Genomic DNA, 15,412 nt, shown 5'->3' with positions numbered 1-15,412 from the left:
TCCTAGTCCAACCCTTACCATTTCCTTTCAATCCTTCCCTCTTATATATCGGGAAAATGATGCTAAAAACAAATTGATGGCAAGGCACAAATCTCCAAATATCAAGGGGAACGTGCCATTTGAGCCAATTTGTTCTGATTCCTGATTCCTGAAACACCTAAGTGATCAAAAAATATAAATTTGTGGTCTGAGGGCGAAGGTTCAGTTTCATCTGACACCTTCCAGTTTCCCAGTTCGTGCTGAACTTCTTCAGAACAAAGTGTTATATCCAAGACCTCTTCCCTATCAGACCTAACAAAAGTTGGGCGACTTCCTTCATTGAGAATGTATAGATTCGTACTACTTATGTACTCCATTAGTTCAGATCCCCTGGGATTTATATCTGTGCTACCCCAGATGATGTGATGAGCATTTGCATCACTTCCAGTAATTAGTGGAAGACCAGTTCTTTCACAGTACAGCACTACTTTCTTAAAATCTTCCGAGGGAGACGGCTCATTGTGGGGCAAATAAGCCGAACAGTATATATATATTTCTTTTCAATATTTCCTATTTTTAAGTCAACTGCAATTGTACAGATATCACGAGTGGTTAGCTCGGGTAAGAGATACGCTGGAATTGAATCATTAACAAGAATGCATGCACGTGGCATTTGCTGGGGATTGTCCAGACCAACCTTGCTATAGATTGCAAAAGCAGGATTAATTAGTTTTCCAACATAAAAATGTTCTTTTTTGAAGTAAGGTTCCTGAACCAAAACTATTTTAACCTTACCTTCCTGTAATAGACGAGAGAGGTTCATTGTCGCGGTGCGCTTGTGCTGAAGGTTTATCTGCGCCACTTCAATCATCTCCAGACAGAATGAGGGCACAATAATGTCGTTTTCACGTGATGCCCACTTTCACGTAATAAGGGCCACTAATGTCGTTTTCACGTGATGCCCAGTTTCCACCCTAACTGCTGTCAAACCGTTTGTTTGAAGCTACCCTCTCAGCAGGCCGTTCTATTTTGTTGGTCTTTGAGCGCTTATTGAACGACATATTGCACGAAATATTCGTTCAATTTGCTGGAATGGTTTGTTGTTGTTTTTTCTCTTGCAAAAATAGTGTGAAAATTAAGTGTTACCTTTACATAGAAAGAAAATTTATTGTTATTCTACGTGAAGTAGAAGTATTGTGCAGGTATGTAGTGTTAGTTTAAAAAAATAACTGGAAAAAACTTCAGAAATTCTGCAGTAAAACTAGTTCAATGGGGCTCCAACAATGGACCTCTGTCTGCCGGGTTTGTTGAACGAAAAAAATGGCATTCGGTTCAACGGTCTGTTTCAAAATCGGCAAACGAAGGTCCCGTGTTGGCCTCCCGTTGAACGATTGATTGGACTTTCATTGGACCAATGATCCAACATATTGGACCAATGAAGGACCACCGTTTTTTTTCTAAGAGGGGTTATATGCACATAGTTAGAATAAGCGGCAATAGTAAAATAATTCTATCACAATTCTCGGTTGATTTTTCAATAGGGCGTATAAGCAAGTGGCTCTTTTGATTATTTTGATGTGATTAAAAAGATTTTCTTTGATATCACTATTCTGTTTGAAAGTCGAAAGTTTCGGGTATCATTTCATGCAAAGAGTTGAGTGATAAACGTGGGTACCCCTTGGTAATTAATAGAAGAGAAAGTAAACGAAGAGAAACTGTCACTTGCTTATACGCCCTATTGAAAAATCAACCGAAAATTATCAACTGCCTGTATAGAATCGGATCGCGAAATGAGAATAAGCGACCGTTTGTTGCTCCAGAGAGGATCCCCACAGCAGCGTGCTAAGCTTTGATTCTCGGAAATGTCATCGAGAGAAATTCGCTCTCGTACTGGTCTATTCTATGTTAAATGAACCATGCCGGGTTTGTTGGGATGATATCCGTCTCTCTTCTAATATTCTAAAATTTCTGTGAAAATATCACATTTTTTGAGACATTTTCAGTAAAGTTGAAATTGATTTCTTCTAAAACATATAGCTGATATCAAATGCAATCTATTGATATATAAAAATGCATAAATCGTCGCTTTGAATTTAAAGATATGTCGAAAATACGAAGTTTTCGATAATTTATACTTGGACTTTTGATTACGTTTTTGATCATAACTTTCATTAACGAAGTGTGATTGAAATATTTTCTATTCGATTTATGTTGCGATAGACGTACTTCTAACAGCTGAGATATAGCCAGGCAAAGTAAGCGTTCACACTTTTTTTTAAACAGACTTTAGTTGAAACTTTTTATAATAACTTTGAATAGAATTTTCAGTTTTCCATCGTTTCAAATGGATTTTATTCCGAATGAATTTATCTTTCTAATAGCAAAAAAAGTTTTAAAATTGGTCCAAGAATGGCTAAGATATAACTCAAAGTCAGTCAAAAATAGCGTTCACACTTTTTATTGTACCCTTGGTAGTCCGCGTAACTTTTTACCCCCTTGGTATTCGGAATGTTAAAAAAAAAACACTTGTTAGTATTATCACAAAATCATAATAACGATTCTAGTGTATGAAAGAATAGAAAGTTTATGCAATCACTTGAAAAATTGACTAGTGCAAATTGGCCCGGAGGGCTACGTGACCTATACCATTCGACACAGTTCATCGAGCTAAGCTAATATATATATATATATATATATATATATATATATATATATATATATATATATATATATATATATATATATATATATATATATATATATATATATATATATATATATATATATATATATATATATATATATATATATATATATATATATATATATATATATATATATATATATATATATATATATATATATATATATATATATATATATATATATATATATATATATATATATATATATATATATATATATATATATATATATATATATATATATATATATATATATATATATATATATACCAAACAGTGCATTTTTCGGGATGCATGGGCAGTTCTTGAACGGCTTCTGGTTGCTCTTCACTCCAAATGCGGCAATTTTGCTTATTTACGTAGCCATTCAACCAGAAATGAGCCTCATCGCTGAACAAAATTTGTCGATAAAAAAGCGGATTTTCTGCCAACTTTTCTAGGGCCCATTCACTGAAAATTCGACGTTGTGGCAGATCAAATTATCTTCAAAAAGTAAATGTCATGTACCAATCTAACGTTTAAAATGTAGAACCGATGAGATTTTGCAAATTTTATGCGTTTTATTGTTTAAAAAAGTTCTCAAGCTCTTAAAAAATCACCCTTTATATATATGTGTGTGTGTGTGTGTGTGTGTGTGTGTGTGTGTGTGTGTGTGTGTGTGTGTGTGTGTGTGTGTGTGTGTGTGTGTGTGTGTGTGTGTGTGTGTGTGTGTGTGTGTGTGTGTGTGTGTGTGTGAGTATGTGCCTAATTTTTATCAGTTCCATTGGTTGAATTTTATTACGCTTTCATAGAATTGAAAGCTGCACATCGTCATTTAGAGCGGCGATGCAAAAAAAGAGTAAAATTCTTCTAAATTTGGCTCAAAACGAACCAACTATACCAGTTCTCATTTTCCAGTTCCGGAAGTACCGGAAATAATGATCAAAAACTCTAAAACGAAATTTAATCAGTTTTTTGATTTGATCGATTTTCACAAACTTACACAGCAAAAAAAGAATTACATCCAAACCACGTATTGAGTGCATTACATCAACGTAACTGTACACTATATATGATTCTGATATGAAATTATGCATCTTTTCAAATTGTTGTGAAATTATATTGTAATAGCTGCACATCTGTAGTAATAATAGTGATAGTAACATCACAAATGTGTTGGTGGCATTCTAAAGGTGGTAATATTACACGAAAAGATGCATAATGTCCTATCAGAACCGTATGAAGTATTCAGTCAAGTTGATGTAATTTACTCAATACGTTGTTTCGATGTAATAACGGGTAATTTATGTGCAGTACTACCCGAAAACAGAAAATTATTGCATTTAATGGTCAGTATGTCTATATTTTTTCATATCAATTGATAATCACATCGAGATTGTTACGATTTTTTTTGCTGTGTAGGCTCGAATGAAAGGTCCTATAGTCTCATAGGTTCCTGTTGAATTTCATCCGGATCCGACTACCGGTTACGGAGCTGTAGGAAAAATTGTGTTTCAAATTTCAAACCATTTAGTGCGACGAAGCAAATTAAAGAAAAATTCATATTAATTTTACGTAACCGTTCACAAATTGAACAGATTATGTTAGTTTATTCCCAAAGAAAGTTTCTAATCTTATTCAAGTTTACACGAAAACTAAAAGCTATGTACTATGTTGTGATCAGGCACATTACTTACCAAATAATGCACTTGTACGATTGCATTTCAGTTGCAACAGTTTATATAAACACAACAGCTTGATACTGTTAATAGTGAAACTCAATTATAAACTGTACTGAATGTTTTTTATTCGAGCACAGGTAAAAAATTTCACACAGTAAACGTGACATGGGTCAATCGGTTGGTGAAATAATTTACACTATCACAAGGTTTCGAATAGAGGCTCTTTCATCACATCAACAGTACACGAAAAGCTCATAGAATGACCTTCCGATCAGCATTAATAATGCATCTGCTCCGAAATGCACTCTACAAAATCCCCCGAATGCCAGCAATCGGAATCAATAGTATGTATCAACCTTTCCCGACAATTGCTATCGATTTAGCACAGCTTAGGGGGGGATGATTGACGATGAGTATCGTTATCAGCACAGAAGGACTGCTTTGTGACCAACTAGTGGCACTCGAATGAACGAAGTCTAATGCGATTTCGCTATACTTCCGGTCGAAAATAATGACATAAAAACTCATAAATTCTGTAAGCATGTTTGCCGACAAGTTGGTTGACACTGCTGCAGTTTTACCTCACTTGGTACCAACGGGTAGTAACGGGGCCTTGACGGGGAAATATCAAATGAATCAGACGAAGCGTGCAAATTTCCAACCATTGAACTTGGGTAACCAAGAACTGTCGCTGAATGGAAATTTATTGGTCATATTTATGTTTTCTTTTGTTAATTTCAATAGAATTGAAATACTGACATGAAATCTGAGGTATATTGTTAAACAAAAAACATGTTGAAATCATTAATTAAGTAGACACCGCACCACCACGTAAGTCTATTCACTCATCACTGGAACTAAGCATTTTACTTTCTTCTAACCTATGCTGAAGTACTTTACTCGGCAATGACTTCGGTTTCTTCGGCAGTGACCAAAACCGTTGATTCTTGCCAAACTTCTGAGCCTGCTCGATAGATTCTGGCAATGCTTGATGTAGGGTCTCGGGTAGGAACGATGAACAAACAGCTCCCACGGTGGTCATTAGGCCAATAAGGATGAACGGCCACCGGACGTCATACTCCATGCCCAAATGTACCACGTATGGTCCCAAGATGCCAAACAGATTGGACATTATCACGGCGAAGGCCAGCCCTGATTGACGCAAACAAGTTGGGTAGATCTCGATGGATTGCAAGTTCACGGCAAAGAAGTTGATACTGCAGCAAAATTTCACTGCAATCGTAAGAACACTGGTGGCAGTTGCGTACTCCGAGTTTCGGATGATCAACAATATCGGAACGCACAGGGAGCAAGCGCACATGTACGCCATGGAGTTGGTCCATCGACGGCCCAAACTGTCCGACAGCAGCTGAGCAATTTTATACGCCGGCAACTCGATTGCGCTCTGCCACAGAAAGTTTAGAAACGGGTTTCCTTCTAGCCTAGAGCTACACAGCACCAGCGTGAAGTAGGTTACGTAGGTGAACATCCTGCAAAAAATTTGAGACTTCATAAAATCAAGTTTTACATGAAATACAGCCAATAATAATAATAATATCGGACTCCTCCGCAGAGTTCACATCACAATTGTTATGAATTTATCCCAGAACTACGAGGTATTGTCATCCCAAATCAACGCTTCTATATATGAACCATCAACCGATATTTTATTGTCCTCCTGCTACGACCCCGTCGTTCTGATCGATTCTTCGTTCTCGATAACTTCGTCTTGCTTGAGTCTGCTGGATTCGTCCAATTCTCGACCCACTTCAAGCTGCGGGTGCAGCTTTGGTTTCTTCGGCAGAGACCAGAAACCCTGATGCTTCCCGAACTTCTGAGCCTGCTCGATCGATTCTGGAAGTGATTGATGTAAGGTCTCCGGCAAAAATGCAGCGCACACTGCTCCCAGCGCGGACAGAAGCCCAATCACCAAAAACGGATACCGGACATCGTATTCCGTACCCAGATGTATTACGTAGGGACCAACAATACCGAAAAGGTTGGCCATAATGGCGGCGAATGCAAGACCGGTCTGCCGCAGACAGGTCGGATAGATTTCGATGGATTGTAAATTAACGGCGAAGAAGTTAATACTGACGCAAAGCTTAATCGCTACCGTGAGCACAATGACGGCCACTTCATAGTCCGCGTTTCGGATGATCATCAGGATCGGTATGGAAATCAATGCCGCGACCAAGAACGCAACCGAGTTGGAGGCGCGCCGTCCCAAACTATCCGACAGAATCTGTCCAATTTTGTACGCCGGTAGTTCGACCGCACTCTGCCAAAGAAAGTTTAGGAATGGATTGCCTTCCATTCGGGAGCTGAGTAGAACCAAGGTGAAATAGGTGATACTGGCGACGATCCTGGAATAAAGAGATGCTTTCATACAGTAAGTATTCAAAAGAATTGTCATTACGGCAAACGTTATTCCGAATCCAATGTGGTGTGCCAATTGATGCCGTTCATTCCGGTCAGCAACATGCTTTTGAACAAGTAGGCGAAATCACATGCTTAGAAAACGAAGATTACCATGAAATGAGCTTAATCTAGATAAAATGTAGTTTTATTTGTATGTAGTTTCTTTGCACAAGAAACGAAAACTGTTTGAGTTTTGTATTCAGATCCACAGCGAGCACCTTGTCATCTTTCAATCTGTCATGTAATTTTCAATGTATGTAAAGTATTCTCTTTAATATTGCCACCATATTTATCTGCAAATCACTCGGTAAACAATTAACGTATTGAAAAGGTTTTGAAACCAATGGGCCGTATGAATAAAACGTAGCATGCTTGAATTTCGGTAGTGAATGCTCCGAGTCGATACGGCATACAATAAATGCTCAAATTCGAAGGTAGCATTAACTACATGTTCGAATTTGTTTCCTTATTCATACCAAACGTGTTTTACTCGGTGTACTATGTTTTTGAGAAGATACTACAAACAACAGACATCACTACATTTTATTCATACGGCCCAATATCTTCGCTTCTCATCAACCTTTATCTATGTACTTTGAATAGAGAAAGCCGATCTCACTCAAACTAATGAGCAATTCCAGAAATGAACAGCAGATAACATGATTAATTAAGAATACTTTTTATTTTTTCCAAGCTGGATGAAACTTTGTATCACATCTTCAGTAAGACTAACAATTACATTAATTTTGACAAGGGTAGATGCATTTTTTGCATGTAAGTTTTTCAAATCGTTTTAACTCGGAAACTGTTACTTGTACAAAAATAGAGTTCACAAAGAAGTTGTTGGAAATAAATTAGGCACTCAAAAAGATCATGCACTGAAGAAAAAATGGATATTTTTTCATTGACTAGATTGACCGGACAAATCTGCATCTTCAAATATTTTTGCAATAGTTTTATTTCCGATAAGTTATATGAACAAACATTTGACGTAAATTTGGTTAATGTCTCTTTGAAAATGAAAAAATACTAACATTATCCATAACATTTTCAATGTTTCCTATTTATTTATTTATTCATTTGTTCATTTACTTATATATTCATTATTGTATTTGATTATAAACTAATTTTATTATTTATCTATTCATTTACTTAATATTCATTTAATAAATTGTTTATTTAATTATATGTCTTATCATTTAATCATTCTTTTTAATATTGATTTTTTTTTGTTTATTTTCCCTTTCTTTATATGTTAACTTATATATTCTTATTAATTATTAATTTTTTATCGGTTTATTTATTCATATATTTATATGTTAATTTTTATATATATTTATTTATTGCTTTTATTTATTTATTTATTTATTTATTTATTTAGCATAAGAACTATATTTTTAACAATCTTTAGAGCTTCTACTCAATCAATCTGTGAGATGAAAATTGACGACGGTGTATTTGTTGATTTATTTAATTGGAATACAATATCTATAAAATGACATCAGTTTATAGATGAAAATTTTAAACCGTACATAAAAAACTTAATATTTGTCAATTCATTATTTCTGATACAATTCCTCACTAATTCCTCATTAATTACAACCGTCAGCTGGCACACATGTTCACTAGTGCATTTCCTACATTATTGCTAGGTAAATCGAGTCAGGCGTGCAGACGTGTGTAAATAACATTAGAAATGAATTTCCTTTATCATTATTGATTACTTCAATACTCAAGACCTGACTTCAAGGTGTAAATGAAAACTCATCGTATTTAACGATTTATTAATTTTTAGTTGGTTTGACGTAAAGCCCCCATAACTAAGTTCAGTTTTGCAATGACTGAGCGGAAACATATATTGGAGAAGCCGAGTGAATGAAAAACTAACAGAAAAGATGATCTTGTTCTAGTCACTCTAAAACGCCAGTCAGACACAGTAGCACGTACATCGAACATGGTCTACATCCTGGCCGTCACCCGACCGATACCTTATATATCCAAACATCTTCTCTGTCCATCAAACACTAGTCCTCTCGCTTTATACCTATTTCTCCGATCAAGCATTGAGTAGGAGAGTGTATTTATAATCGCTTGTCACCTTCTTTAATGGTGCCGTGCTACTGTGTCTGACTGGCGTTTTAGAGTGACTAAAACAAGATTCAGAGTGGCGAAATGGTAGCGCGTATGCACGGAATCCATAAGAACGCAGGTTCGAGTCGTCCTGTCTCTGAGCGTATCTTTTTCCAATAAATCATCTTTTCTGTTAGTTTTTCATTCACTCGGCTTCTCCAATATATGTTTCCGCTCAGTCATTGCAAAACTGTCATCGTATTTAGTTCTGAAGGTGAGTGGTGAATAATTTCACAACTAAATACCATGCGTCTCCATCTGATGATAATTTGAAGGAGACGCATGACTTTTGGGTATGTTTTTAAATGTTCGTTATATGAGTATTAAAACTATTTTATTTTATTTTTTATTTTAAAAAACGCGTAATGTACTCATAAATGATTTATTTTTTATGTAAAATCTAATTGAAGAAAAGAAATATTTTAGGAGTTATGGGAAAAATCAGAATTTTTTAAAATGCATTTTATGTGAAAAAAATGTTCAAATTTTTTTATTCACGCTTACAACTTTGGTACCACTCTGGATTTTACATCAAAAATGAATCATTTATAAGTATTTTTTCAGAATTTTTTTGAAAATGTGGACGGGTAGAATATCAGACTTTGAAAAAACATTCGAAAACCCATGCGTCTCCATTAAATTATCATCCGCTAGAGACACCTGGTATTTAGTTCTAAAATCATACACCAGTCACCTTCAGAACTAAATACCATGCGTTTTCATCTACAACTTGAGTTCAGGGCCTAAGTATTGACGTTATTAATAATGATAAAAGAATTTCATTCCATACGTTATTTACACACGCCCGCACGCATGGCTCGATTTACCAAGCAATGATGTAGGGAATGCATTAATGAACATGTGAGCCAGCGGACTGTGAGGGAAACATGAATCAGAACTAATGAATTGATAAATATTTGGATTTTAATATAGGTAATTTTTCTAACATTTATTGTTTTCAAATCAATGTAAGTACACAGTAGTTAACTTTAATAATTTATTTTTGATATAATTAGTGAAAGCTCTAAGGAATATTAAAAATACAGTTCATTTGCCGACCAAAGTTTTTACCAGACACCATGACCATGTGCGAAGTCAATAAGAATCGAAAACCAAGCGAAATAAAAAAACTCTTCAGCTATCAGTTTGAGAGCAAACTGTTCGTCGACGTCCTGTATCACATGGTATGTATAGCCAAGTTGCCTGAAATTGCACTTCAAGACAATTAAAATCAAACGGCTTAAGCCGCTGAAGACGCACAGTGAAATATGAGGAAGAAAATTAGATGGTCTGGTGCAGTTTTTCATGAGGTGGTGTAGGAAACCTCGTGAAAATCGACGAGAAAATTATGACACTTTCTCACTTTAACATCTTGCGGAAAGGCTGGAGGTTTCGAGGTTAGCTATTACCAGTCCTAAGATATACTATAAAACCTGATAGAAGTTATGTTGAAGCGCCTGCAACAAGTCCCGAGCGGGCGTTTGTAAATAACATTAGGAATGAAATTCTTTCTTAAGTCCTGAACTCAAGTTGTAGATGGAAACGCATGATATTTAGTTCTAAGGGCATGTGATATATGATTTTAGAACTAAATACCAAGCGTCTCCATTAGATGATAATTTAATGGAGACGCATGGTTTTTCGAATGATTTAGTTTTTTCAAAAGCTTGATATTGTAAGTGCGAAAATTGAAAATTTCTGAAAAAAATCAGGAATGTTTCCCATAACTGCTAAAATTACAATAAATGATTTTTTCAATTTTTTTTGCTGGAGAGGTTTTTGAAAATTTCCACAAAAATGAAGGTTAAGATTAAAATTTTGGGAAAATCATTTCCAATACAAACCCTTTCAAACAGCTTATATCAATTTAATTTCTTTTTGAGGGCAGTTTTTATATGCAAACCATGCTACACCCTTCACGTGATATTTTCAAAGTGTGAAGATTTATGGATTGACTCGAAATTACCTACATTTTTTGAAAAGGGGATAAGGAAATTTCTCGAAAAGAGTTTTTGAAAGCGATGGAAAGTACCATATTTTCGCTATTTCATTCACCTATTTTACCTCCCGGCCTGCTTCTTGTTGGCACTGATGAAAAGTAAATACTGATATCAGATCATTTCAGACTAGAACTTTTTTTAATGTATTACTTATTGCAATATGAGTTAAATTTAAATTGTTGAGAATTTAAGATGGGTGTTCAGCCACAAGTGATGATTTTTCAGCCCTGTCATATACATGGTTTGGTTAACTACAGTTAAGACATCAAAAACTTCTAAACCTACTTGTATTGTGTAATGGGGAAAAGGAACTTATATACTAACTTACTAACTAATACAGAGAGCGAATCGATTCAATTGAAGATTGCATCGATTTTTGTCGGAATTTGCTTATAATATTATGTGACATTACATCTAATGGTTCTATATTTGTGAGTCTGTGTAACTCATTTGTACTAAACCAGGGAGGACGCTTCAAAATCATTTTCAGAGTTTTATTCTGAATCCTTTGAAGCGTTTTCTTCCAACAACTTGACTAAATTGGTACTGCATAAAGCATGGTTGATCTGAAAATTTTTCATAAATTGATAATTTCTTCTTTCGACAGAGCTTAGAATTTTTGTTTATAAGAGGATATAGACATTTAATATATTTATTACACTTTGCCTGGATTCCTCCGATGTGATCCTTGAAAGTAAGTTTTTTGTCATACTTTAAGTATTTTGCTTGATCAGACCATGTCAATTCCAAGCCATTCTATTTGATATTGTGATTGTTGTTTGGCTTAAGAAAAGAAGCTCTTGAGTTATGGGGAAATATAATTAGTTGCGTTTTTACTGCATTTGGTGCAATTTTTTTTTTAACAGATAAACATTGAAAATATTTCAGCATTTTTGTAGATCACTTTTAGGTTTGTACCTGTGGCTAATAGACTTGTACTGTCGCAGAATAGTGATTTCCCAAAAGATTTATTGGCTTTTATCATATTCGTTATTCTAACAAGTTGATGAGTAGTTGAATGTTTAAAACGAAACCTAAACTGCTCTGGTTTCGACTAGAACCTATTAGGGCTATTATAATCCGTTCACTTTCATAGGTCGTATATTCAATAATTATTCTGATTTCGATTATTTTCTATCACTGAAACTCTTATTACCCCTCACTGTAGAACCAATATTAATTCATGAGTAGTAATGTTTTATTTGATGTATCTAATTTAGTATTAGTCACACATGCATCATTTGTATGTTTGTAATATGTTGCTACGAAAGACATCTGTAGAAAAAAAACACCATGAACACATTAATTTACCGACACTTGCATATTGTAACAATCGACTGAGCAAATTTTCAAAAACCTTTCCAATACTTCATGCACGATGCAAACTACGCGATGATTTTCACTCGTCCATAATAAATTGACAGGATGATTTAGTCTGAGGAAAAATGGCTCTACTTTCTAAACAAGTTCCCGCTTAGTGATAACAAAGAATTAAGCTAGCGTTCGAACTAAACTTACCAGCAAACCACACACAGCACGGTGTTCTTCGCCATCCGCCAGCCGCTGAACAGGGACGCCATGCCGTACACGGTTTCGATTTTCCGTTGGGCGAAGAGTTTTTCCAGCGTCCGTTCGTCGAACGACAGCCGGCGGATACCGTTGCTGGTGGCAATCTTCCGCAGTTCTCGCATCGACCGACCGTACTTGCCTCGGGCAGCCAGCCACCGGGGGGACTCAATCAGGTATCTGGATATGGCACACGGTAAAATGGGAAATAAACGAAGAAGGAAAAAAAATATGTTATGGAAACAGGACAAACAAAATTGAGCATAGAGCGGGTCTTTCTGTGGTCGGGAAAAACGGTTCGCAACTGCCGGGTTCAGGAGCCATATTGTACCGTTTCCCACCTAAGCTGCGTGCCAATAGGCAAAAAAAAGCGCAGCTGCAAAATTACTTTCCACCATGTTATTGCGGGTGCCTTGTATCTGTGTTTGCATGGTTCTTTTCGGGCTCCCGGGATCTGCATCCGGCGAAACGATGTGCATGTTTTCAGCTCATTTTTTTTCTTCTTGTATGAATGAATGTTGTTGTGAATGGGATTATTTATTGGGTGTTGCTGTTTTCGTTGCACTCCGGTGGAAATTTGTTGCCGTTGGCGGGAGTGCGCGGGAATTGAAACTAATATGCATAAATTACCACTTCCGACCGTTTGGAAGGGCAACATAGTTTCGTTTGTTTGAAGAAGGTGAAACCTATTGATCGGTTTAGATGCACGTTAGCCATTCTAAATTTTCTAGAAAAAAAATAACTTCTTTGACCAGAACAAACTTACTTACTGGGGTATTAAAATGAACAGAAAGATAGGAACGGTCGTGATCATAAGCGCCCAAAACCAGTCCCGTGTCGCCCAGAACACCATCGGTAGTATGCAGAGTCCCGTCGTCCAGCCGATGCACTGCATCATAGAGATGTAACCTCGACGTTCGCTGAAGGAAGGATAAGCAAAACAATTCAGTTATCACTCGGCAGAGAGCAAACTCGTTAGCATCATTGGCGCGTTTACCTTTTGGACATTTCCATCGCTATAATCAAAGGAGCCTGGAAAATAGAATTAGCCGTGAGCGATCCCAACACCGCCGCAATGCAGAACACGATGTAGATTGAAGCCGTGAACATGGAGATAAGGCGACCGGCGGTGATTATCAGGACACTGAAGTAGAACACCGGTTTGCGTCCGAGGCTGTGTTGGAAGAGTGAGTAAGTGAATCAAGTTTTAATAAATTTAGAGTGAAATCTTCATCAGTTAAATATTATAGTATTAAATTTTGTTAATAACGCACATAATATCTATTAAAATATAACACTCTCGAGTGTGCGATACTAAATCTGATGATTGAATCACTTCCTCAACTAACAACTGATTTTCTTTGGGGGATCGATACAGCGTGGTGAGTAAGTCGATGACATTTACGCACCCTTCCTGGGTTCGATTCCAAACCACACACATAGAATCAGAAAGGTTATTTAACTTATTTAACATAGTGATAAACTACACTACTTAATTACAAAAAAAAAATTTAAACTTAAGCTTTTTGGCGATTGATCTAACACAATGAAGGTTAAAGCACCGTCGAACCAATGGAAAAGGACGTGATTAGTGAACCATGCAAAGTCAGATCAATTTGATTGATTTCTGAAATGTGTTTATCGTATCCAGGGTAGTTCAATTGACAATAAGATTTCCACGAATAAAAGAAAGATACGGGTTTAGTTTGTACGGTATTTTCTCACTTATATTTATTAAAAGTTAAATTGAGTTCATAGCACCTTATGCATGAAAATTAAAATAATTCCTCCGCAAATGACAAATTTTATTGATTATTTTTTGATTTGGCCCAAATTTTGCATAAGCGTTATTCATGCCCGAACGAAACAATTTGCATCATAGGTTTGGCATTTTTACTACAGCTTTACTTTAAGAAGCGACTAAGCAAAAATTAATTGAAAATTTTCAATCATATATTTTTCAGAAAAGGTGGGTCCGATCGATTTGGTGTCTTCTGCAATTTTTTTTGATAATTATAAAGACTGTCCCAGAAAGTATGGACGCAACCAAAAACCGCTGCCATTTCGCAATGGTTCAGAATCTGTCAATTTTTATGGCCGCGTCCTGTTGTTTACACTCTTCTCTAACCACTTGTGCAGTTGTTTATTCGTTTTCATTAGTTTGTTTCGAAATGCGTGGACTTTCAGCAGAACAACGTCGAAAAATTGTGTACTAATGGTGCACAGAACGCGGACTGTCACTGAGAAAGATAGCAAAAATGGAAGCCGTGCGAAATGCAATCAGGAAGTTCGGTGAGGATAACACCCTTCAGGATAAACCGAAAACGGGTCGAACAAAAGGTCTTGCTAACCCTCAGTTGGATAAACGTATACTGAAGGCGTTCGAGCGAAAGAAGGAATGTTCAGTTCGGGATGTGGCCAAAAAAGTGGGCACTTCGAAGTCAAATGTTCTTCTTGCTAAAGAACGTTTCAATCTTCGAACCTATAAGAAGCAGAAACAACCAAAACGTAGTCCGAAACAAGAAGCATCGATCAGACCGAGGGTTCGAAAGCTGTACAATACGATTCATGCTGGAAATTTGAACTGCATAATCATGGACGACGAAACCAACGTGAAACTCGATTACAAATCCTTGCCGGGACCACAATATTATACGGTGCGAGTAGGGCAAGTGTTAAACCAGTCCGAGACATCGATTGAAGTCGAAAAAATGGGTAAGAAAAAACAAGTTTACAAAAAACGACTTCTACCCATGATTCGAAGCCACAAGGATCCTGTTGTTTTCTGGCTAGATCTTGCTTTTTTCCACTACTTGAAATAAACGGTAGAATGGTATACTACCAAAAATGTCACTTTCGTCCCAAAAGACATGAATCCACCAAATTGCCCACAACTTCGACCAATTGAGGAAAAACTCGGCAAGTTATGGGCCTTTATCTTTGCTTATCT

General features: G+C 36.2%; 1 protein-coding gene across 2 annotated transcripts in view; it reads right to left on the bottom strand.

Moving 5' to 3' along the window:
• Positions 1-5,097: 5,097 nt before the first annotated feature.
• LOC131440263 (beta-alanine transporter) overlaps positions 5,098-15,412 on the bottom strand; it is a 44,031-nt gene continuing 33,716 nt past the window's right edge. Inside the window, exons 5-8 of one of the 2 annotated variants that reach the window (XM_058611382.1) lie at positions 13,460-13,636; positions 13,233-13,382; positions 12,415-12,642; positions 5,098-5,835 (exon numbers count right to left, since the gene is read on the bottom strand). In XM_058611382.1, coding sequence (XP_058467365.1) covers positions 5,187-5,835; positions 12,415-12,642; positions 13,233-13,382; positions 13,460-13,636 — 1,204 coding nt within the window. In that variant the 3' untranslated portion in view covers positions 5,098-5,186. Of the gene's footprint in view, positions 5,836-5,993; positions 6,712-12,414; positions 12,643-13,232; positions 13,383-13,459; positions 13,637-15,412 lie in introns of those variants that run through there. The other variant, XM_058611381.1, reaches the window with a different exon arrangement.

Source organism: Malaya genurostris, chromosome 1, assembly GCF_030247185.1.
Source record: "Malaya genurostris strain Urasoe2022 chromosome 1, Malgen_1.1, whole genome shotgun sequence".
Lineage (NCBI taxonomy): Eukaryota > Metazoa > Arthropoda > Insecta > Diptera > Culicidae > Malaya > Malaya genurostris.
Note: the sequence above shows the minus strand (reverse complement) of the source record. Positions and strands in the feature narration are given on the sequence as shown.